The sequence below is a fragment of the Aulostomus chinensis genome, chromosome 18, assembly GCF_037954235.1.
Source record: "Aulostomus chinensis isolate RoL2024-O1b breed Wild chromosome 18, RoL_Achi_v1.0, whole genome shotgun sequence".
Taxonomy (NCBI): Eukaryota; Metazoa; Chordata; class Actinopteri; order Syngnathiformes; family Aulostomidae; genus Aulostomus; species Aulostomus chinensis.
The window spans coordinates 761,739-784,944 of NC_141337.1; the positions used below are offsets into that span (position 1 = coordinate 761,739).

The window sequence follows — 23,206 nt, forward strand, 5'->3', positions numbered from 1 at the left end:
CTTTGCCAAAGTCTGAGCTCATAAGAGGAGAGAGGAGAGGGAGGAGCTGAGGGGGTTTTAAATTTTGTTGTCAGGTTTCTTGGCAAAGCAGACAGAGGCCTAATCGACGCCGTCTTGGCAGTGAGGCTGGGAGAATGCTGGGGGCCGAGGAGATCACGTTTTTGTCTCCAGGGCTGAGCTTTTTGTCTGCTTTACTCTTGTTTCCTCTAAGCAGGCGAGAAGGAGAGCCAGCTGTACTTACATAGATCTCTGCACCGTAGAAGCCATCTTGGTACACCACCCTGTGACATTGAAGAAGAGGAAAGGAGCATTAGTTCATTGGATGTAGCAAACTGAATCCCAGCCCTTCCTGCTCCTACCAGTTGCGGGTCTGTGGGGTCAGCTCTAAGCAGCTTCTGTATCGCAAATAATGAATGGAACATTAAAGCGAAACCATTTCACTTCCCCATCCAATTTTCTGCTCTGGTAAAATTGTTTGTCTTTCCGGTTGCTGCAGTGTTGTGGGGTGGGGGGGTGGGGGGGCCACCACAAAAGAAGGCAGTGAAGGAGCTCCATCACATGACTCTGCTATATAAATCAACCAGCTGCCATCAGTAGCAAAGGGCCCTGGAGTGAGAGGGAGGGGAGAGGGGATGTGGGATTTCCAGTCCCGGCTTCAGCACTGAGTCTCTCCGCAGTAGAGACGGATCCTGATCTAATCACAGATATACGGCTACGCCGGGCCCTTGGACGGCCTCCGTCAGACCTCTCCCACGGCCACACAGACCACTGCTGATAAGAGACGAGTGTGAGGCAGGGCTGCACAAAGCCAGGAGATCAGCATAGGCCCCGGTTACAGTCCAGTGAGATCTGCACAGTAATACGCTATCTCAGCCCTCTACAGCTCTCCCTGTGGCTTTGTTAGTTCCTCCTTTGTCAACAGAAAACAGACAAATACAAGGAAGGGCAGAGGAAGTGAAGGCATCTACACACCTTGATACAGAGCTGATGTTACTCCTAAAGACCCCCTCAGGGAGAATGTAAATACCCAGCAGATGAGCTACAATGGCAAAGGAAGATTTCAAATACACTCATTTTCAACCCTGTGTAAAGAGTTAGGAAACAATTGTCCAAACTTCATTCTTTAAAGAAACAAAAACAGGATTTGTCTCTGAACAAATCAAGTTCCTTGGGCCCAGGACCAGTGAAGTTTTCTTCCTTTTAGGTCACTGTTTCTACTTGGTCTTCAACTTTAATAGCAGTAGAGCTGGTAAAGCCTGTAGCTCGTCAGAAACACACCACTTATTTCTCTGCCTTTGCTTTTCTGAACATTTACCATATATAGTTTAGTACAGTACAGTACAGTACAGTATAGTATAGTATAGTATAGTATAGTATAGTATAATATGGTATGGTATGGTATGGTAAAGTAGAGTATATTATATTATATTATGTATGGTATGGTATGTTATGTATGTATGTATGGTATGTATGTATGTGTATGTATGGTATGGTGTGGTATAGTATATCATGGTATGTATGGTATGGTATGGTGTGGTATAGTATATCATGGTATGGTATGTATGGTATGGTGTGGTATAGTATATCATGGTATGGTATGTATGTTATGGTATGGTATAGTATATCATGGTATGGTTTGGTATGTATGTATGTATGTATGTATGTATGTATGTATGTGTACGTATGGTGTGGTATAGTATATCATGGTATGATATGTATGGTATGGTGTGGTATAGTATATCATGGTATGGTACGTATGGTATGGTGTGGTATAGTATATCATGGTATGGTATGTATGTTATGGTATGGTATAGTATATCATGGTATGATGTGTATGGTATGGTGTGGTATAGTATATCATGGTATGGTACGTATGGTGTGGTGTGGTATAGTATATCATGGTATGGTATGTATGTTATGGTATGGTATAGTATATCATGGTATGGTTTGGTATGTATGTATGGTATGTATGGTATGGTGTGGTATAGTATATCATGGTATGGTGTGGTATAGTATATCATGGTATGGTTTGGTATGTATGTATGTGTATGTATGGTATGGTGTGGTATAGTATATCATGGTATGGTGTGGTATAGTATATCATGGTATGGTTTGGTATGTATGTATGTATGTATGTGTATGTATGGTATGGTGTGGTATAGTATATCATGGTATGGTATGGTATGTATGTATGTGTATGTATGGTATGGTGTGGTATAGTATATCATGGTATGGTATGTATGGTATGGTGTGGTATAGTATATCATGGTATCGTTTGGTATGGTATGTATGTATGTATGTGTATGTATGGTATGGTGTGGTATAGTATATCATGGTATGGTATGTATGGTATGGTGTGGTATAGTATATCATGGTATCGTTTGGTATGGTATGTATGTATGTGTATGTATGGTATGGTGTGGTATAGTATATCATGGTATGGTATGGTATAGTATATCATGGTATGGTATGTATGGTATGGTGTGGTATAGTATATCATGGTATGGTTTGGTATGTATGTATGTATGTATGTGTACGTATGGTATGGTGTGGTATAGTATATTATGGTATGGTATGGTATAGTATATCATGGTATGGTATGTATGGTATGGTGTGGTATAGTATATCATGGTATGGTATGGTATAGTATATCATGGTATGGTATGTATGGTCTGGTGTGGTATAGTATATCATGGTATGGTATGGTATGGTATAGTATATCATGGTATGGTATGTATGGTATGGTATGGTATAGTATATCATGGTATGGTTTGGTATGTATGTATGGTATGTATGGTATGGTGTGGTATAGTATATCATGGTATGGTATGTATGGTATGGTGTGGTATTGTATATCATGGTATGGTTTGGTATGTATGTATGTATGTATGTGTATGTATGGTATGGTGTGGTATAGTATATCATAGTATGGTATGGTATGGTATGTATGGTATAGTATATCATGGTATGGTTTGGTATGTATGTATGTATGTGTACGTATGGTGTGGTATAGTATATCATGGTATGGTATGGTATAGTATATCATGGTATGGTTTGGTATGTATGTATGGTATGGTGTGGTATAGTATATCATGGTATGGTATGGTATAGTATATCATGGTATGGTATGGTATGGTATATCGTGGTATGGTATGTATGGTATGGTGTGGTATAGTATATCATGGTATGGTTTGGTATGTATCTATGTATGTGTATGTATGGTATGGTGTGGTATAGTATATCATGGTATGGTATGGTATAGTATATCATGGTATGGTTTGGTATGTATGTATGGTATGGTGTTGTATAGTATATCATGGTATGGTATGGTATAGTATATCATGGTATGGTATGGTATGGTATGGTATATCATGGTATGGTATGTATGGTATGGTGTGGTATAGTATATCATGGTATGGTATGGTATGGTATGGTGTGGTATAGTATATCATGGTATGGTATGGTATGGTGTGGTGTGGTATAGTATATCATGGTATGGTATGGTATGGTATGGTATATCATGGTATGGTATGTATGGTATGGTGTGGTATAGTATATCATGGTATGGTTTGGTATGTATCTATGTATGTGTATGTATGGTATGGTGTGGTATAGTATATCATGGTATGGTATGTATGGAATGGTGTGGTATAGTATATCATGGTATGGTATGGTATAGTATATCATGGTATGGTATGGTATGGTATGGTGTGGTATAGTATATCATGGTATGGTATGGTATGGTATGGTATATCATGGTATGGTATGTATGGTATGGTGTGGTATAGTATATCATGGTATGGTTTGGTATGTATCTATGTATGTGTATGTATGGTATGGTGTGGTATAGTATATCATGGTATGGTATGTATGGAATGGTGTGGTATAGTATATCATGGTATGGTATGGTATGGTATGGTATAGTATATCATGGTATGGTATGTATGGTATGGTGTGGTATAGTATATCATGGTATGGTATGTATGGTATGGTGTGGTATAGTATATCATCGTATGGTTTGGTATGTATGTATGTATGTTTACGTATGGTATGGTGTGGTATAGTATATCATGGTATGTATGTATGTATGTATGGTATAGTATATCATTGTATGGTATGTATGGTATGGTTTGGTATGTATGTTCGGTATGGTATAGTATGGTACAGTATGGTTTAGTACAGTATGGTATGGTATATTATGGTAAAGTATAGTATGGTATGGTATCGTATATCCAACAATAAAGATCCCCAGTTTGCAAACTCTCTGAAACAACTTGATATAACTGTGATGCGCACTGAACCAATCTGAAACGTTCTGTGAAGGAACCCTACTTCTGTAATTCAGAACCACTATTCTTCTTTATGCTGGGGAAACAAAGGTAGGCTCTTTGTTCCTGTGGTTGAAAAGGGGGCATATTGGTCTGCTGCATACACCTAGTATTACAAAGACACACAAGCATGTATGCGCAAATGTACATGCAAAAATTTAAATAAATGTAAATATAAGTGTACTCACGCCCCGTAGGCTGGAATGGGTGGTGGCGGTGGAGCTGTGCGGAATGTGTTGTACACAGCCCGACCCCGTCCTCGCAAGTGGGCACCCCTGTAGGCCACCGTAGCTCCTGTAGCAGGATAGGGGAACCCTGTGACTGGGGAAGCACACAGGAGAGGAGAAAATGACTTTCAGAGAACATCCTCGACTTGGCATTGCTTACCTTATGACAGAATACATTAGAGAGAGACGTGTGGCACTGCTTTCCCTATGACAGAATGCATTATGGGGAAGACAAGGAAACAATAGATTTAATCTTTTCTAGGTGCGCCTCATCGAGCACTCTCCTCTTTTCAAGCTCGCTGCTTTGTGCCGTACTCAGCAAGGATCCACATTTGCTGTACGCATCCTCTCCTGATGCCTGGCGAGGGGCAGCCTTGAAGCATAGGCAGGTAATGGATGCAATACCACTAGTTTCGCACCACAGCTTTTGCATAGTTTAGAAACAATGGGCGAGAAAACAGCAGGAGGGTGGATGGGGGAGAGGTAGAGGGCGTTTCTAGGTGGGTAGAAATGGGTACAAATGGGAGGTGAAGGTTGCTGAACACCCTGACTAGATGTTCAGAACTTCCCCACGGGGAAATGAAGCAGATGGGCTGGACAGCCAAGGCCCAAACCCCAGCATGACCCCCATCTCGAAACCCATCTGGGACCATCTTTAGCCAATCACACAAGCCACATATGTCCTGATGGCGACCAGGCCTGTAGGTTGAGGTGAAAAGCTTCAGGAAAGGGTTGGTGTGACAAAATGTCAGCGATTAGAGGACAGGCGATGTGATCCTCTGCTTTCTACTTAACCTTCAATCAGTCCAGTGGCTGTCTGATTACAAACTGTGGAGGTGCATACAAACACACTGATCTGTAGACATGATTAAGTTGGCCTCCTTTCTCCCGGCAATTTAAATTCTCTCACATCCCCCTTCCTCTGTTCTTCACCCTGTCTCCCTCCCCCAACACCTAGTCCATCACAACCCATTATTTTTCATCCTCTGCAACGCCCCGTTATCACCCCCCCCCCCTCCCTTACTCTGCTCTGGCTTATTCATTTCTACGACATCACAGCCCCCAGTTCGCTATGTGATATAGAGAGCTCCTGTCTGGTCTTGTTGTGGGGCGGGGGGGGGGGGGGGGTACAGCAGGTTAATAACATGCATCCAATGTGTTTCAGATGAACCCTCTGCTGCATAGAAGACGGCCGACAGTCCCTCGCAATCGAAGATAAACTAGACTGCAATGAAGATCCATGATAGCTCGTATATAACCAGTGGCCGATGGGTTTCTGCCTGGCCAGTGATGGCCGGCATTACTGCGCTGCAGCGTTAACCCTGCAGGTGGACGAGACCGCTGAGCACCCTAATGAACGATGCACACCCCAGCCTCGCTGCTTCAATAAAGCTGACAGGGAGACAGATTAGTGGTGCTTTTAAAAACACAGAGAGCCGGGTTTAATGTCTTCCACCATTAACATCACGCTCCATTAGTGGGTCCGCACACATATTCAAACTCTGCGTCTCATTTGGCCAGGTGACGCCCACATAGCTCCCCTCCAACACCCCTGCCAGGTTGCCGGGCACTTTGTTTGCTACCAATAGACAGCATGGACTGGTGGGGCACCCCCCCCTCCCCCGCGTGATTCATAGTCCTGACCTTGACATTTACATTAGTCTCTCTTTTTTGGAGCATTGGACATCCGTTGCTGAAGGGCAAAAACAGTCCTCTTCTTTTTGAACCCCCTCAAACACACACCCAGATCTCAACTATTCCTCCATCCAACAGAGGCCGATTGCTAGTTTTTGTTTTTTTAAATCTGTATGCCATACGCATGCATGATGTATGTGAATGTAAACTCATAATGAGTTGGCGATAGGCTACACTGCTTCAATAATATCCCATAAATCAAAGGCACTGTCACACCTTGGTAAGCAACAACAGCCACAGAGTACGAGAGCACAAACCTGGTCTAGCCACCAAAGTCAAACACCTTTACGGGGGGGGGGGGGGTGAGGAGGAGCTGGAGAAAATATGAGTTATGTGCTGGAGGGCGGTGGGGTCACGCTACACCTCATATGTCATATGTGTCAACTTGAGAGAAGCTCAATACCTGCACAGCCAGTTGGACCTGAGGTAATCCAGCTCTGTGCCAATGATGGGGTCATAACCGGCTCCCATAAAGAAAGATCTGATTTTCCACAAGGTTGATCTCCCTAATACTTCCTCCTCAAATACATCGGGCAATGAGCACTTAATCCACGCACTGGGGACCAAAAACAGCTTCATCTAATCAAGAGTCTGGAGCTTAATTATCCCCCTAACGTACACTCCAACAATGAGAGGATCTGTCTACATTTATTAAGATGGCAATTAGCCTTTCTTTTCTGTCATTTACACAGTTGGCAGCTTTTCACGAGTCCTCAAGAAAGCTTCACCTCTGGGGCAGAAAACACAAACTTCTCGTCTCTTCTTTTGCGTCAGTATTTGGCCGAGAGTCTGGACGCTGGAGGGTTGTGCAGGTGGCAGCGTCCATGCTGAAAACCTCCAGCATGAGACGTAGTGCCAACAGCTTCACCAACTACAGGAGACGGTATGATAGAATGCGCTGTGCATTATTAAGGTATACGTATACATTTTTGTGCATTTATACATTTTGACTATGCCATCTTTGGTTTAACTCTTAATTACGTCTGTCTTTATTGTAGACCCCATTTATCACCGTACAGTATCAGAGTCCGTCTCAGTCTGGATGACTAACACAGTTCATAGACGGAGTACGTAAACCCATCTTATTATCCTAATTATGAATCAGTACAATTATATGATGCTGCACAAGAGGTAAGTTGTTTGAATAACAGACTAAATGAATCATGGAGTGATGAAAATATTTGATTTATACTGTAAATGTTAATGCCTGAATGCCAATAATTAAACCATAAATTTGACTTCAATACAAATAAGCTCAAGACCAAGTGTGACAGCTGTTTCGTCCTGCAAGTGCAGATATTTACCCAAAAACCATGAGGTGCCATAAAATAATCAGGCATTCGCCGAGCATGCCAGAATTCCTGGTGACAGAGGATGGAGCCAATGACAGCAAGACCGAGCAGAAAGATGAGAGGAGGAACTCCTGTGAAACAACCGGTTCCTCAAACTGCTCCACACCGGGGTTTGATTGATCTCCCCCAAAAATAAGAAAGAATATTTTGAATCTTGTGAATAATGGCCTTAATTACAGAACATTACTGTGCATCAAGTTTGATCATCTTATCGTCTCGAATCAGAACCAACAGGAAAATCCAGGAAGGCAAACCTGAGAGGCATGAGCACATTTCCATAGCCACTCTGTGGCGCTGCTCAGTGGAGGCGGACGTGCCCGGACCGGGCTGAGGAGCTGATTCTACATGAGATCCGGATCATAACACAGCAACAAGGAGCACCAGCTACCACACGCCATGATTTGTACCGCTGCCACGTTTTATTGCTAAACGCAATCTTCTCACTGGTTCCTGGACCCCCACCCTCCTCCCTCTGGCGGGGGCTCCTGGGGAGGGCAGTGGCAGGAGAGGACATGGACCTGAGGTTGGCGCCGCCCGCCTCTACCCTACCAACCTCCTCCTCCTCCTCCTCGAGTAGGAGGAGCCAATCTATCCTGCGAGAGGTGAAGAGCGGGGAGCCGGCGTGAGGCTCTCATCCGTCATTCTCCTGAATGGGTTTTGAGGACAATAAACCTGTAGCGCCAGGACGAATGGAGACGAAGTGTGCTGTCACCGAGCCAGGATTTATGGCTCCCAATTTCACTGATCTCCTGCACAGAAATGAGGACTGATAAACAGTGATTAATCGCCTTTATATCCCATTTTACTCCCACCAAAAGTATCTTAAGTGTAGCTATGATGATTTTGGAACATTACATTACATGCTGTGAAGCAGATTCTTCTTTTTCTTCACAGTGAGCATCATCACCATCATGGCGTGGTCAGCGTGGATTTTTCATGAAAGCAAAAACAGCTTTTTGGAGCTCATTAGGGCAGTTTTGTTTCAAAAAATGTATCTCTTATTTATGCCTCCCGTCTACCCAGCTGGCAAGCATATGTTGTCGTTTAGGCTTGGCAAACTCCAGCGCCATGTCAAGACGACTTGAAAAATTATCAGCCAATAAATCACCCAGCCCCTCCTGCTTCCCCTGCCTGGAGTGGTGGACCACACTCCCTCTGATTTATGAGATGATTTGGGAAGTGTGTGTGTGTGTTTGTGTGTGTGTGTGTGTGTGTGTGTGTGTGTGAGTTTAAAATGGAGTAAATGTGCATGAAAGCGGGGACGTGTATTAGTGTTCTACATAGGTTATCTATTCCTGTATGCTGGGAGCTCTGGCCTGAGAGCAGAAGCAGGGCAGAGGCTAGTGCTGGGGTGTATGTAGGGCAGACACACCAAGCTGACATATTTGTTTGCATGTGTATGTTGGAGACTGTCTAATTATCAAGGGAAGATATTGGAACCAAGTGGTTGTCGGGGGGGGGGGGGGAGGCAGGGGAGGAGGCACAGAGGAGGCGAGGGGTTGGGGATGAAATAAAAATGATAGATGACTGCTTTCTGTCATGGACAGTTATTTAGAGGTTCACCATAAAGCTGTCCGGGGAATGAACAGATTTTAGTCTAATGAGCAGAAAGGAAAGCCGTTAAAGTGGCGCGATGTGCTCAGCACTTCTTCCAAATGAAATAGTACCATTTCCCCCTCATTAAAATGCAAAGGGTTCATATAACATACAGCAATAAAGCTGGCATGTAGAGGCGGAGAGAGATAGGGAAAACCCCACTGAGCTCATCACATTCCTCCATTACTGAGACCAGAAGGAACGGCGGCCTTCGACGAGGTAGGTGCCAACAATATCGCTCACTCAATCTCCCTTATTCGGTTAGCTCTGTAAAAGTCAATCTGGCGCACTTGGCAAATCCATCCACAGCAGCAGCCTCGACAATCTGATAACAGTTGCAGGGGCTGCTGCTCTTGAAATCATTTTTTTCCCCCTCCAGCTTTACAGTTGCACAAGGCGCAAACAATGGGTCAGGCTCCCTCAGCCACTCAGAGAGGCTTGGATCATCCGCTGCTTATCTGGGCCGCGCTCACACTCACTTTGATCTGAGACGAATTTCATGTTCACTAGCTGCAGGATGAACCTGATTGTAGAAACTCAGGGGTCAGATTGGCTGTGGCGGGAGGAAGGTGGAGAGCAACCGTCAGCAGAGGTTCTTACCGGCGTAGAGTTCAGGACCATAGACAGCTCCCACCACCGGGTTCAGCTTCCAGCCTGCAGGACACAGGACGTGACAAAATAAGAACCTCGGACCTTCGGTTGCTTTATCATGTGAAGCTAAATTAGATTTCAGGCTCACGTCATCAACTTAGCTCATATTTTCAATCACACACGTATGACTCCATGGCCAATTTTTGTATTTAATCAGTGACTTAAATGCTTAAGAGGCTGAACACAGAAGAAACGTGACTGTATTCTGTCACTGAGTACGACTGCTGTGTTCACACCTGCTCGTACGACCCGCACTGACAGCAGCACGAGATATAGGCCTTGGGTACACGTTCTGTAAGGAGACTACACCATATACTAGGTTGTGATTACTTTCATGAAAAGAATAAAGAGCATCGGTGAGCTTGTTAGCTGGCATCTCTGGTGAGCTCCACCTCTACTGCGGAACGATAACCGGTCACAGTAATAACCAACAATTAGAACGCGATTCGCTCTCCCTGCTTCCGCTGTCGACCTGTGTAAACATTCATGACCAGCTCGGTGCCTGGATGGGTTCACGCTGCTGCTGCACCCTCGAGTCTTACCGTTCGTGTAAGGGTTGGCCACTTTTTTGTTTGTCATCACTCGCGCTGTTGCGTTGTTCACCTGTTCAAATCAACAAAAACTGAACTCAGCTTCATGTTTGCGATGCAGATGAGCAGGACAGGCTGACAGCGATGACCATGCAGCTCTGTAGAGGAGGGGTTCTCAACGCTGGCCTCTTGCAGTGCTGCTCCAGAAGCAGCATTTGGAAGTGATTTTAGGTTGAAGCTGTACTCAGATGTCAGTGACTAATAACAGTACAATTATACAAAATAATTTGTAGAATTAAGGTATTCCTCATTTTGCTGACAGCCCCAGTTTGAGAACCCCTGCTGGAGCGAGCTCAGTTCACCCTGTCATGAACGCGTCCATCGTCTCAGTTCTCTTATTCCAGCATGCGTCAGTTACCCACAGAGACGTAAAATAGGAGCATCGTCCAGCTTCAGTAACTGATCAGGTAATCAGATGGATCCAAAAGAAAAACACAGCCAGTGCTTTGATTTTCTTCTGCTGACCTGATGAGAGAGTCTCATCGTAAAAACACGAGCAGGATCGGAGCAGGCAGCACTAAACGATGGTGATGCAGGCCGTCGCAGATCTGAACCCAGAAGATGAAGCATGCACTCAGTCGGCGCTGTCAGGTGAAGATGGACAGCTGGCGTGTCCAGGTTGACATGTATGAATCCCACAATCTACCCCGAACAGGTTATACGCACCATTATGCATGCATGCATCCAAACACACACACACACACACACACACACACTCGGGAATACAGACACACACACACACACACACAGCAGCCACATGCTAATGCATGGGATTATAGAGGAGTTGAGGAGGGTTCAGGAGCAGGCAAGAGAAGATGAGGAAAAAAATGAAAGCACCTCTATTTTGCGTCCCTCTACGATTGTACCGTTTAGTTTCTCCCGTGCACGATCAGCATCTGTGCTTGTTTCAAAAGTTACAAACCCAAAGCCCTGAGCGTTAGCCACCAGTGGAGAAGGACACGCGCACACGCACACGCACACACACACACACACACAGGAGAAAAGAGAGGGAAAGGGAGGAGAAAAGGGAAAGAGAGGTGAGAAGTAGCAGCAGTGGCGGCGGCGGCGGTGAAGTTGCACGCAGCAGATTAATTAGAAGCAGTTAGTGAGGCGTCAGGAACAGCAAACAGAGAGATCAGAGGAGGAGAGGATACCGGTGACATGACCTCACCCTGCAACACCAACAAACCTGCCTGCTTTGCCCAATTAAAGAGCGCAGCGCCGGAGCCACGGGAGAATGGCAGGAGGCAGCGGCTGCGAACACTGCGCTGGCTGCCGTAACAGTGGAATAATTATCTCCAAACGTCAGCGGGTCCCGTCTGCCGGTGAGGGAGGAAGCAGCAGCCCTCCGCTCACGGCCCTCTCACACCGCCACTGTTTCTAAATGGCTGCACAAATACGAGGCAGAATCACAGCGGCTCATTGATGCAAAAACGTGAATGGTGTCACAACTTCCTCCTTGATGGAGCAGGACTGCCCCACCCCCACTCCCCCGCTCGCTCCCCCGGGGGGTTTGTCACTTCAGTGAGTTATGTGGACTGGGATCCTGGACCTGAGCTCCGCAGTGGAAGCGTTAAGATATGCTGGCCAAACAAGTCCCATCCCTTTGGTTTCTATATATACGGGCGGCGGGACGCGGGCGCATGGCCCGTAATTGCTGCAGGATGGAATGCACGTGAGAGACGGCGAGCAGCGCGGTCTCTACGCGCACGCGGACCTGCAAGCTGCTATTCCGAGCATAAATAACACGTGCCTTGTCCTCGGGGAAAGAGAGATAAAGAAATAAATTCAAAAAAGGAATTGAGGGCAAAATTAATCCTTTGGACATTCACCCGACTGTGGTTATCCCCTCTATCGCTTCTTTCTTTTTTTTATCATGCACAAATAATTAGCTTACAAGGGGGAGGGGGGTGGAGCCACCATTTTTCAAAGGAGACAGACATATTGAATGCAAATCTTCGTAGGAAATAAATTGTTTATTAATGTCCTGTAGGTTCATTATATAGCAGCTGAGAGAGAGGCATCATGGGTAATGGCTTTGTAGGGCACAAACAATAAAAGCTTGTTACAAGGAAGGAGGCAGGTTTATCTGCTGTGGCCTGGGATGGCGGGGGGGGGGGGGGGGGAGACAGCAGCTCAGCCTTGTCCCTGATTGCCCCCCCCCACTCCTGGTATGAATGGGAATCGATTCTGGTTATGCCTGGCCAGCCGTCCAGGGAGCTCAGAGCTCTGCTGCAGGAGCGCTGGCTGTTCTCACCCCTGCAGGCTGCACCTGCCCCCCCTGGATGCTGCGTCCCCATCCATTCTATGAACTCGAAACAGATTCTGAACATAAACAGAATCTGTAGCCAGGGGAGAAGATGTCGGGACAGGGAAGCTTCAGCCGTTTGTCTGTGTTTGAGCAGCTTTGACCAACCAGCTTTGAGCGCCTCGGTTGCTTCCACATTAACGATCCGTTTGGAGAACAAAAAGACGGAGCGCACTTGCCAGGTCGGACGAACGTCCGTAGTCTGACGACGTGCCAAAGCTGCTTCAGAGGTTTTAACGGCTGTAAACTGGCCGCTTCTGACACGATCCACTCCGATCCGTCTTCTTTCACTCCATGCAGGCGTATACGGACCGTAAACTACAAGCAGTGGATCCACAAGGAAGTCTTGGACCAGCCGGCCACACCCCAAAGCCTGCAATACCGGCCCTGGTTCCACAGGTCGGACTAGACAGTACTGTTTAACCTTTTCAGGAAAATTGGCTCTCAGAATCCTTCTAACAGTTGCTACATGCCAGGACACGTTGTCACAGCGGTCCTTGAACGGAACACGGGCCTGCTCCTCCACCACATGAACAAACAACTGCAGCTGGAGTTGCTTAGTCTCTAAACCTGCAGGTTTCCTTCAAAATTGGCCAAATTACACAACTCATCACAGCCAGGAGCTGTAAAGACAGAACATTGTTGGACTTCCACATGGCTCCTGAACTCTCAGGCTGCCGGCTGCAGGATGTCAAAACTGTAAATAGTGAAAAGATATCAGTCACTGGTAGAACCTAGGAGCCCTTGAAAAACTGTTGGATGTTGATGCTTCTTCAGTTTTGATCAAAGACTTTCCATTGATTTTTTAAGGACTGACTGTAATTATATTTTGAATGTCTATCGGATTCTAATTGGGTTTGACATTGTTGAGTCCTCGCTTGTTTCCTGACGGAGGCTCGGCCGTTCACAGCAGAGACACACGAGGAAGAAGAAAAGGCCCCTGTGACAGTGTTTGGGTTCAGGAGGTCGACTCACCCTGAAACCCCCCAGATGTTCGTTTCTTCCCTGAAGACTCTTTGATTAAACCACAGCTGGACACCAACACCGGAGGTGGGGGCACAAAGCCGGGCGACCCCCTCAGTGCTGGCTTTAGCTTTTCGAGGGTTTTTCAGGCAGTAAAATAAGTATCAGCTAAAGCAGAGCCTCAGTAGCCGCCAACTCTTCAGAAGGGTTTGTGTTGCTCAAGTGCAGATTAATCAGTGGATTGATGAGATTAGAGCAGACGAGGCCATTTCAAATCATCGAGTGAATGTTTCCTAAACAGATGATATCCTGTTTGCCTGCAGCTGGAAACATAAAGTGAACGCAGCCTTCAAATGGATTTACAAGACATCAGAGAGAACGTTGTTCTTGTGGAGTTGTGATATTTTTAAAAACACAATGATAAAATCAGAACATTGTCAGATACATTTAATGACAAGCTTCAAAGAGGAGCAGTCTGAAGATGTGGTCGGAGCCGGCTGAGCGTGAGCACCTGCAGCTCGCCGGTGGATTAAGTGAATTGTGAAACAGCTCAATAATGAATTGATTGGCAGGGCTAATGATTCACAACTCAGGCTGGAGCTCAACAACAAAAACAATGGGGAGGCAGGGAGGCGAGGTGGATGCAGCTCTCCAAGACCCGGCTTAGAGACCACCACTCCCCGCCAACGTACACACCACACTAATGCCATCATTAGGAAACAGTACATGGCAATGAAGCAGCTGGCGATCTAGTTCACTTACCTTGGATCCTCGCTCATTAAAGATAATCTCCACATCTAAAATCTTTCCAAATTGCTGCAGAGAGGAAAGGAAAAGGAAGAAGAAGAAGAAGAAGAAGACGTAGACGAAGAAGAAGAAGAAGAAGACGAAGAGAGGCAGAGATGGAATTAGAAAACCTCGCTGGCTGTGGATTCATTCGAAGCACGTCTAGAGAAATAAAAGAAAGACATTAAGGCAGGATGGAAATGTGTCCTCTGTCACAGTGGTCACTTTGCATTCGGTAGCTTAGCAAACAGTTCCTGAAGCTGCTGGGATGAATTCATGGCTCATCCAGCTTACTCTTTAATTTGATCACTTCTACATGAAATTCGATCGCAGCATCAGTGAAAATACGCTGGCTTTGATTCCATTACTGTCCTGTTCTCTTGCCAGACAAAAGCGGGAGCATCAGGTGATATTTGGATGTTGTCTTGAGATATGAAACCTTTTCCAACTCTGTGATTACCTGGGGAAAACTCTTCCTCAAGTCTCCGATCAGATAGCTGAGCTCTGACTTGTGAGTGTGCTGAACTGTACCTTCCTTTCCTATTATGTGCTTCTCTCTGTGTGTCTTCTATTCTTTATTCTCTCTTTGTTTGTGTGCTCTCTCAGTCAACAGGACCTAAGGGCCAGTCCCCGGGGGTTAACACGCTCCAGCCTTTCGATTTAACAGGCCTGCCTTCTGATCGTTAGAAAACAGAGGAATGAAAGTAAACTGTAAGTTCCTCTAATGAGTGGAGTGAGAGCGACTTTTAATTGCTGTCTACAATGACCGTATTATTTCATTAAAAGTAATTACCCTGTCAAGCGGTCCGCAACGCCTTCATTTCAGCACAACGGGGAAGAAATGGGCCTTCCATGCGGTCGGCGCTCATTGGGAATGGATGGATCGTTTGACTGAGCCTCTAATAGGGGTTTGGAGTAGCGGCTTTTATCTGACGAGACTGGGCTTGAAGAAGTGGTGCTGTATGAGTTAGTGTACAACACGTGTCCATCTCCAGCATTAAAGCCGATGTAACTTCATTACACCACGAAAAAACCTGGTGATTTAACCGTCGCAGCAGGAAGCGTCTCCTCCCCTCATTGCTGGAGAGAGATTCCATAGATCCCATCCACACATCTGCTTCATATGGCGCTCAGCTCCATTGATTTGAATGGAAGGCTCACGCACACACGCGCGCGTGCACACACGCGCGCGTGCACACACACACACACACACACACACACACACACACACACACACACACACACACACACACACACACACACACACACACACACACACACACAGGCATTTATATCCCAGCGTGATGCCGCTTTCTCGCCTGAGATGACAATGCTTCCCTCACGCAATGTGCAGATGCTAATTGTTTTAACCGAGCGTAATGGGCTTGTGGCATCGATTAATTAGTTTCAGAGGAAGTCGTCTTTGTGGATTTCCACATGGCGCTGGGGACTGCTCGCTGCTCACGAGTGATCTCATGCTCCCTCATCCCCACCCCCACCCCCACCCACACAGAAACAGCTGCATCAGCAGCACCAATAAACAATAGCCTGGATGGGAGGAGTCTCCGGAGGGAGGACAGGGGGAGGATGACGTCATCCGAGAGGCTGCAGCCAAATCAATGACTCTGAGACTGTGGCAGCAGCCACAGGAGCTGAGCCCTGTTTCTGTTTTACAGCAGCTGATCCGTTTCAAACCATGACGCTGTTTTCAGTTTCAGACATTCATGAGTTTAAATCTCTCACATTCGCAAATTTCCATTAGAATGTTCCTGTGTCCAGATAACTTACAGCTGGCAAACAACCTCTGAGAGGAACAAGACAGATCTGCAACATGAAAACGCGGAGTCCGTCGACGGTTTACTGAGAGCGCACACCTCCGCCAGGGACGTCATCAGATCCCAGCATCCACAACTTTGAGTTGATCCGCTAACAGGTGATCACATGACCCCCCCTCGACTGGCGTAATTCAAGACAAATCTGCCTGGATTCTATTGTGATGATAAAGCTGGTTGTTTTTATGAAATTCATGAAAAATTCACAAAACTGTCCAATGTTGCAATGTTAAAATACTGATTTCAGAAGTGCTCAACGAACTAGTGGGCTGCTCCCTGGCTCAAGCTCCGCCCTCCCTGGCTCAAGCTCCGCCCTCCCTGGCTCAAGCTCCGCCCTCCCTGGCTCAAGCTCCACCTTCCCACCAAACTGAAGGAAAGCGGTGCGTTTGTGTAACTAGGACAAAGAAACAGTTGTGCAGGGGGAATCATTCTCAGAGGGATTTGATTTATTCTTGTTTACCGCTGAGGTCATCCCTAGCTGATCGTTAGCTTGCTAAGCCAGGCTATGCTATGCTATGCTATGCTATGCTATGCTATGCTATGCTTCAAGAACAAAGAAGTTGGTTTGGTTTAATGTGCCAGCTGGCTGTGCTGTGCCCCACTGCCCATGGCTGCATAACCTGAAGAGCTCTTGTTAGTTCTGCTCTCCAGTCAAAATGTTGGTGGATGACTGATCATCCGGCTGGATTAAGAAAACCTGGATTATACCAGAGGACGTGGGGGGATTGTAAACAGACATTTTTGATCATTTTGCTGTTGTGAGCAAAATCTTCAGCAGTTTTTAGCTTCAAGCTAAATATACACAGAGGCTCTTTCTGCAATCTGGAGGAAAAAGCGAGCTTGACTCCTGTTAGTGATAACTTCATGGGCAAAACACACTTTTTCAGAAGTATTGCTGCAAGAATAAATTACGATTGAATGTGGAGCTGGAACTTGTATATACGCTGGTATTCTCCCTTGGTACATGGTGGATTTCCTGGCTGTTTTCAGGAGAGACGGCGGTACACTGTATTTTTGCCTTGAGCTCCAGTATGGAAGCAACAAACAAGGTTGTGCCTACATCTTTGATTAGCTGGAATATCTTTAAGCTCTTGAGAAACCCTTAATTGCTCAACAGCAGCCGTGTGTATTCAAACAGTCGAGTGCCAGTGTAGAGCATGTTCAGACCCAGCAGCCAGTGTGACAGCAGGGTGGGGGGCAGAGGTCCTGATTGCTCTGGGGAACGCTGCAAGAGCCCTTACACCACGACGAGCACTACTGAAGAACCTCGTCACATAAACGAGGGCATTCTCGTGCAGCGCAGCTCGCTTGGACTTGGAGTGTTTTCATATCCCCCCACTCGCTCGGCCTCAGAGATCACAGTTTCTAATTACTGATTACAGTCCGCTGTGGTCGTCCTAATGAGCCCTTCATTCAGCACCTCGTTAAAGAATCAGAGGTTTGCTTGCACCCTTAACCCCGTGGCAGGCCGGGTGAGTCTCCAGCCCTCCCTCCTTGTTTGAGAGCTCTGGCGCTTCCTATAGTGCAGCACTTGCAGTCAGAGCCACGTGGGAGCAGATGGAGCTCCTGGTCTCCACTGTAGGGGTCTCTCTAGTGGGCCGTGCAGCACCTCCACCCGCCTTCGTCTTGCCGTCTGCGGGTTGCATTGATGCGTAACAGTAATGCGTATTGAACCAGTGGTGCTCTAGAAGCCATTAGAGCTGGAGGCACGAAGCTCTGCACACGCTGAGCACACAAAGGCCTATTGTGGAGGCCATGTCAGAGGGTGGAGCGGAGCAGCTATCTCCTTGCCAAGCGCTACCCAAGACAATCAATCCCTCCACTATGCCAACCACGAGGGGGGGGGGCGCAGGTGAAGAGGCAACACATGGGCAGGAGGGTGATTGAGGGGGACTGGGTGGGCTGCGATCAATTTTGCATCGTATATCTGCATGCAGCGGCCAGGACACAAAGCCTCCGAGCTAATTACTGAGGCGATTTGGATTCCACACGACCTGCACCAGAGCTGAGGACAATAAAGGCAACAATCGGGGAGGGAGAGAGAGGGGCGAGAGACAGAGCAGCCCTGCTGTCTGCAATTTATAAAGCCACAGTCACGGCTCTCGAGTAATTAATATCATCAGCTGGATGTTGTCTTCATAACGGCGTGAATTAAGGTCTCTGGCTTCTAATGGTCCAATTAGCGCATAACATTTAAAGTACATTTTTGGCAATTGTCTCCTTTCAGAACATTATCGAATCAGGTTCAATTGGAATCGAGGCTTTTGTGAGATACAAGGGTGAGCAGTTCAACTATTCACTGCCTCATTAATTGGCGACACACAGAGAGAAAGACATTTGTTGAGCAACTCTGCTATGCTGACGTGTAATCTGATGGTGTTTGTCTGCAGCTCGATACTCGCGAACGTGGGGCCACTCGACAGCTCAGGCAGATAAACGCCTGTTCTTGGTCCTGCTGCAGCTGATGGTGATGGTCCAAATGCTGCTTCAGAGAAGTTTCTCAGTGAAAACACTGACACATGTTCACCAGGGGTGAAAGTGGCTTAAAAGTCTTGCCGGAACTGTGCACACGCCCTTTGGGTGCGCCGCCGCTGAAGTTTTACGGTTTTTAATTGGTTTTGGGTGATTTTTCTTACAGTTTTCGGGTGTCTGTTCCCCACACAACTGCAGCCCCCATAGCCCCACCCTTCACGCGCGACCCCTGGAAATGCTTTGAAAACTGCTTTCTACAGAAACTGCCCACTACAGTGCTGACAACAGGGAGCAGGCAGACAGGGAAACACAGGTCATCAGCATCACTCAGTGGTTTCTTCTTCCTGTAGGGTGGCAGACTCCTCAGACAGTCCCTCCCTGGACTCGCTCTCATCAAGGAGTGGCTCTGAGTCTCAATCTTCCGTGGGTCTCATTTTGCTAACTTTTTCTCCTGCTTCTTCAACGCTGTCACATTTTCTCTTAAACATGTCACTTATTTTACGTTGCATTGTGCCAAAGCAGGTCGCCAGCAGCCGAGTTCTTTGATTTTGCCCTCTGTTTTGTTTTCCTTCTCTTTCTTTGTTCCGTGAAAGCAGAACAGTGTGGTTTTAACCAATCCAAACTAACAATGCTGGTAACGTCACCCAGGTTTCCGTCTGTCAGTCAACCAGAAACGCCTCGCATGTGGAGATGCGCTCATGGGCACGACTCCGTGTCAAGGCGGTTTCACACTGAACGCGCAGGCTGCGCGGGGGAAGTCCATTCATTGTGTATGAGGGCGCGCTGTGACGTCACATGAGCACAAACCAAGCCCAGCAACTCGATAGCAGCGTGCATACTTGCGCCCCACCCCACGTAGCGCGCCGTGTCTGCCGCGTTCAGAGTGAAACCGCCTTCAGACGTCATTTTCTTTATTTAATATGGGATTTTGACAGCTCCCTTCTCCTCCTTTTTTTAATGGAACTCCGTTCCGGCCATGCATATTTAACCGGAACTGCGTTCCGGCCCGTTCCGGCTCACTTTCACCCCTGATGTTCACTTCATCATCAGCTTTCTTGTTCTAATGTTTTAGTAACATAGTAATTCACATCTTAATCTTATTCTGATGTCTACTGGATGATTACAAGGGTCTGAACAAGACGCTGCTGTGATAAGTGCGTGAAGTTGTGGAGTTTTCAGATCTTAGTCACATGATTACAGTGAGCTGCAGACATGTTTGTCCATTTAAATCACACAATGAAATCAGTTGAACTGCTCCAGCTTAATTAGCTAGAGACACTGAAATATGTAACACACATAAGTAGCAACATGCCACAGACACTCGCAGGTAGAATTTAGGAGAAAACTCTGACTTCCACACATCAACATGCAGAGTAACACTGGAGACTCCTGCAGGGGGAGCAGCTCACTGTGCTCTACTAGCCAGCTGGACCGGGGAGACCTTCAGTCCTCGTCAGCTCCAAAATGATCCAGATAGTGAAACGGGTCTCTTCATGGATGCTGCGATGCCACAAAAGTGATTCACTGGTTTCAACTGCACTGAAAGTCTATGTGGTCCATCGGGGTCAGTGTCACTGACAGATGCCACACTTGTAATTACAGGGTTTGGCCATCGAGTCAAACTGACTTTGATGCCACACACTTCCTGCGTCCAGGTCTTATTGTACATCTGTGATTTAAACACGGCTCTCCATGCAAGTGTAGTCACAAGAATGTTCAGGAGAAACGACGAGGGTCGCTGGCTGGACAGTTAGCAGAATCAGCGCTTCTGTGTTTGCTGTTACACTGCCTGCTACAACATGAACTGAACTGAGCTAAAAACGGACCACACCGATTAAAACGGGGAGTAAAACCAAGTTCTTCCGCGAGAGTACTCACCCCAAACATTTGCCTTAGGTCGGGGTCCCGGAAGCGGAAGGGAATGTTGGAGACATGTAACCTTTTGGGCTGCTGCTTCTCTGAGGAGTCTGAGTGCTGGAGCTGGAGCTGCTGCGAACCCTCTGTTTGCGTCACGTCATCTGTCTGCCGGAGGAAACGAACAGAGAAAAGACACAAGTTGCTCATTAGCCGCTACAGTATTCTATCGCTTGCAGACGTGAGGAACGGTGAGGGAGGGAGAGATGGAGGGGTTGAAAGAAGAGGGTGTTTGGGAGGGAAGACTGGCTGACTAACTCAGCGCCTGCTATTTTTCAATCCAATGAGAAAGCCCGAGCGATAAACAGCCAATGACTTATAGTGTCAAACCTGAGATTGTGCATTACAAATCCACTTATTAATCTCTTGCACTTAGCTCCTGAGCAACAGGAAAGATTGAAGGTGCTGACAAAAAGGCGTGGATATAGATCCCAGCGAGGCCTGACATGTCTAGACTAAAGACACATTATTGGTGGCGTTTGCATGCAGCCATCGGGAGCGAGGCCCAAAGCCCTCAACGTTGTTGTTTCCATCATTATGCGAATGCTACGCTGACATTTCTATATAAATGACACGTCTGATGTCAGTGACAAATTCCACTTGTTCCTCTGTGTGACACTGCCGATGGATCTGGCACAGGCTGCTGGCGGCTCGTCTCTTCACTTGGACCTGGCTGACGTCGCCTACCAGCGGAGTACCTCGCCTCTGATGATACATCAGGTCTTCAGGTACAGCTAGACGTCTCTCAACGTGCTTCCTCCTGTTGAAACCTGTCATCTCCATGGTTAAAGGTGCTATTCATCAGTGTAGAATCAAGCCGTCAAGTCAAGGCAGTGTGTGACCAGATGGTCAGGGGTCAGCTGGTTTCTGAAAAACAGATTTCTGAATATGGCGAGGCTCTCCCAGCGCTCATGGTTGGTTGGTCACGAGCTTCAGGAAGTGACCAAAAGAGAGCGAAGGGTTTCTACTGTTGACGTCTCTAATGAGCTCGACCCGATGTGGTGGACGTGGTGGACGTGCTCCCACCTACCTAACCTGTCGCTGTCGCTGCATTAACTCACTGTCAGTCAGTGTTTGGACAGACTTCCTCAGCAGCTCTTAATCCCCTCCAAGCCTCCTCTCCACCAACACTTCCTCACCTCTCCAGCTCAGATGCTCCGTTAATAACTCTCATCTTTACCAGCATCAAGTCTCAAGTGTAAGAGAAAATAGTGCGAGGACGTCACTATTCTAAGAATTTTCGGAGAATTTCAGTACCAGGTGTGCCTGGTACTCCCAGGAGACGTGGGGGTCATGCTGCAGCGACCTCTCGAGCTTTGAAAGTTACACAAGAACAGTCTTGCCTGGATCTGAGGATGATGTGTTCGGATGAACTCAGGGTGGACTTAGTTCAGGTAGCCAGCAGGTCCGGCTGAGTGGTGATGTAACTCTACTATGTGTGAGCACCTGGGGATTATTATGTATTACAGTATTATGTTTTTTGTTGAATGGCGCGCCTGAAAGGGAGGCCCAAGGAGTGATTTAACCTCATGGCATGACCTCCATGTAGAAGAATATTAATACACTGTATGGGTAACATTTATATACGTTCATATACAGTACATACGGGTACATGTACATGTGTGTATATATGTGCATGCGTAAATACGTACATGTACATAAGTATACATGTGCATGCGTATACATGTACATGTACATGCGTATACATGTACATGCGTATACATGTACATGTACATGCGTATACATGTACATGCATATACATGTACATGTACATGCGTGTACATGTACATGTACATGCGTGTACATGTACATGCGTATACGTGTACATGTACATGCGTATACGTGTACATGTACATGCGTATACATGTACATGTACATGCGTATACATGTACATGTACATGCGTATACATGTACATGCATATACATGTACATGCGTGTACATGTACATGTACATGCGTGTACATGTACATGCGTATACGTGTACATGTACATGCGTATACATGTACATGTACATGCGTGTACATGTACATGTACATGCGTATACATGTACATGTACATGCGTATACATGTCCACCCCTGCGTCTGAGAGGGACAGTTGCTAACTCTCATGACCACACGGGTCGCTCTTCAGGAACATGGTCATAATGTGTGACAGAGGACTTCATGCATGATTCCTGGTTTGATGCTGGTGACTCTGAGAGGGACTGAAGGAGGAAAGAGGAGGTGAGAAGGAGGAATGAGGGCGAGGAGGCGGATGTATTGAGTACAAAAGCTGCTTGAATGTGATATGTTAACGGAAAACTCTCCTGGGAAGTCCTATCTCTCTCTCTCTCTCTCTCTCTGAGCAGCAAACATACTGGCTGGAAGTCATACGCAGACACAGTTTTATACTGAAATGTGAAAAGGGATGTTGCCAGCATAGAAAGGGTTCAAATGATGCACCCCCCCCCCCCCCGACACACACACACACACACACCTCACTCGGTGCTGGA

General features: G+C 46.6%; 1 protein-coding gene across 13 annotated transcripts in view; it reads right to left on the minus strand.

The window, feature by feature from the left end:
• LOC147244538 (RNA binding protein fox-1 homolog 3-like) overlaps positions 1–23,206 on the minus strand; it is a 396,055-nt gene that overhangs the window by 20,965 nt on the left and 351,884 nt on the right. For 12 of the 13 annotated variants that reach the window (XM_086186201.1, XM_086186206.1, XM_086186205.1 and 9 more), the window contains 7 exons: positions 20,679–20,822; positions 14,473–14,526; positions 11,277–11,369; positions 10,392–10,452; positions 9,799–9,852; positions 4,517–4,649; positions 242–281 (listed from right to left, as the gene is read on the minus strand). In XM_086186201.1, the coding sequence (XP_086042327.1) occupies positions 242–281; positions 4,517–4,649; positions 9,799–9,852; positions 10,392–10,452; positions 11,277–11,369; positions 14,473–14,526; positions 20,679–20,822 (579 nt within the window). The remainder of the gene's footprint in view (positions 1–241; positions 282–4,516; positions 4,650–9,798; positions 9,853–10,391; positions 10,453–11,276; positions 11,370–14,472; positions 14,527–20,678; positions 20,823–23,206) is intronic. The other variant, XM_086186203.1, reaches the window with a different exon arrangement.